General features: G+C 32.0%; 1 protein-coding gene across 1 annotated transcript; it reads left to right on the top strand.

The window, feature by feature from the left end:
• Positions 1 to 1,642: 1,642 nt before the first annotated feature.
• On the top strand, positions 1,643 to 1,885 carry LOTGIDRAFT_99849 (hypothetical protein; the record flags this gene model as incomplete). The annotated part of the gene is made up of 1 exon (XM_009065938.1): positions 1,643 to 1,885. A coding segment is annotated over one exon (243 nt), but the record flags the coding sequence as incomplete, so codon positions are not given.
• Between the last annotated feature and the right edge of the window lie 588 nt (positions 1,886 to 2,473).

The following is a 2,473-nucleotide window of genomic DNA, read 5'->3' as shown; positions in this document are numbered from 1 at the left end:
TCGCTTGCTCACCAGTCACCCATCTCGTATCAAAATATTTACTTCTTTAAGAACTTTATTGTCGACAAGAATGAATTTTAATTTTTCCATTATCCCAGTCTTGTAGATAAATTTAACCCTTTAATATCGTACAATTAGACTGACGCTGGGCGTTTAAACTGAACTTAATACAAACAATTACAAACCGTTTTTATAGAAAACACCAGATCGTATACTCTTTGATTTTACTTTAATATCGAATACAAATTTCTAGTTTCAAACAAACTTGGGAACAAATTTTGAAACAGGGTCTAGTATTGAAAGGGAATTTTGTATGGTACAAACAATTTTTAAATAAAAATTAATATGAAGTTTGTCTTGTCCTATTAGCTCTTGGCCAATTCAAACCTTCCTTTGCGAGCTTAAAATATAAAAAGAGAAAGGAAAGAATAGATAACACGGCTTAATATGATATAATGGCTATGGTTAAATTTAACTTTGAACATTTTTAGACCTTGTTACTTTATTTACATGAGATTTAAAGTATGTCTTTATATACGTGTATTGTGACAGATGTGAGAAAGGTATAGCCTATTATAAGAAACTGCATTTAGGAATTTTATTTGCATAGCTATTAGGATAAGACAAGCCGTAGAAAATGTTTCAGAAAGGTCCTCAGAACTTAAGAAACAGTTTATGTTTTGTCTAGAGGACGAATAATAGACGAGCTGTACATACGCTAAGAAATTTCCCCAAAGCTCATAACGTGGTGCTGCCCTGCTTCATTATCCCCCCCCCCCCCCCCCCCAAAAAAGAAGAATATTTATATATATAATTATGTTCATTTTGATATTAACTATTAAATAATTTGAGCACAAACAATAGAAAAGATATTCGGAAAGTTTTGATTATCAAATAACATGTATTGAAATTTTAGTAAATTTATTTACAGATTGTTTGAAAAAAATTCCACCTTTTTCTGCTTGTTGTTAAAACATTGAAAACATATTTTCCCTACAATTCACCCGAATATGTAGGCCTATATCTGTAATATATTTTGTAAAATAATAGTTTTGGTTAGAGCCCAGTATTGTTTAGAATATTCTCATTTTCATTATAATAGGAGTAATATCTGGTTAATTAAGCTTTAAATTATCTAATAAAAATAAATAAAAAGTATATCAACAATCTACAAGAAGGAAATAGGAAAACTAATCCTATGTATCGCTATAGGTCGTTAAAGTCAACACCATTTTTTCCCTCTAATACAAACATGGCGGCATAGCGAGAAGTGTAATGAGAAAAACTGCTGTGACTTAAATCTCTGTTGCTGGAAGAATCTGTTTGAATTCAAGGTTTAAATCTTGATGTTTTTACACATTGTACCTGTGCTAGATAACAAATAAAATATAATAAAATGATATTAATAAAGCATCTGAAGATATAGTTATTAAACATAAAAGTGAAATTGTTATATTTCTATAGTCTTATTTTTGATTCGTTTTGCTAAAAATAAAAATGTTTATACATTCTAGGTTCACCAGGTCCTGATGATTTATCGATATCAATCAATGATAGTGGTAATGAATTAGATGAAAGAGATTTAGACGATAGTGATTCTAGACTCGATTATGATGGAAAAGATGATAAAGATGATCGACATGATGGTGGAAAGGCTGGAAAACCAAGACGCGCTAGAACCGCATTTACATACGAACAATTAGTCTCACTAGAAAATAAATTTAAAACGACACGATACCTTTCAGTGTGTGAACGTTTAAACCTAGCGCTATCACTTAATCTTACAGAAACACAAATTAAAATCTGGTTTCAAAATAGAAGAACAAAATGGAAGAAACAGAATCCCGGTCTCGATGTGAACAGTCCCACTATTCCTCCAAGTCCCGGCGGTTTGGCTTTTGCGTCCCCTTATTCAGCTAGTATGTTATATGGACAAGGGTTACACCCGTATTTACCGGGCCATAATTTATTAGGACCTTTAGGGTTATTAAGAGCCCATGCCTCTTATCCGGGCAATAGTCATTCTATATATTATCCATATTTTAGTCAAACGACGTGAAAGGCAAAAAGCGGTGTAAATTGTTCGTGATTGAGTTCAAAACACAATGAAACTTTAAACTGAACATCTAAACTACTGTGTTGAACAAGAGTCTTGAACAAACTTTGAAACGTGCCGACAATCAAGGTACTGTGATGGAGGGGAAATTAATGGACCCAACTTTGACCCCCGCCAACTGTCTATGGACAATAGAAATGAGTGTAACAAGTTAAAGAAACATGTTAATCATACTGAATGCAATTTTAATGGTGTGAATTATAACAAACAATGACGATCTGAAAACTTTTTAATTGGCGTCACTGTTTTCTGAAAAATTGCGTTTGGTTGAATATGATACTGGAGTTACTATTTCACATATTGAACTGAGAAAATAAGACTCTAATGTGTGCATCTTTGTATATTTATAAAACAATG

The sequence above is a fragment of the Lottia gigantea genome, assembly GCF_000327385.1.
Source record: "Lottia gigantea unplaced genomic scaffold LOTGIsca_72, whole genome shotgun sequence".
NCBI lineage: Eukaryota > Metazoa > Mollusca > Gastropoda > Lottiidae > Lottia > Lottia gigantea.
This window is presented reverse-complemented; position numbering and strand designations above follow the sequence as displayed.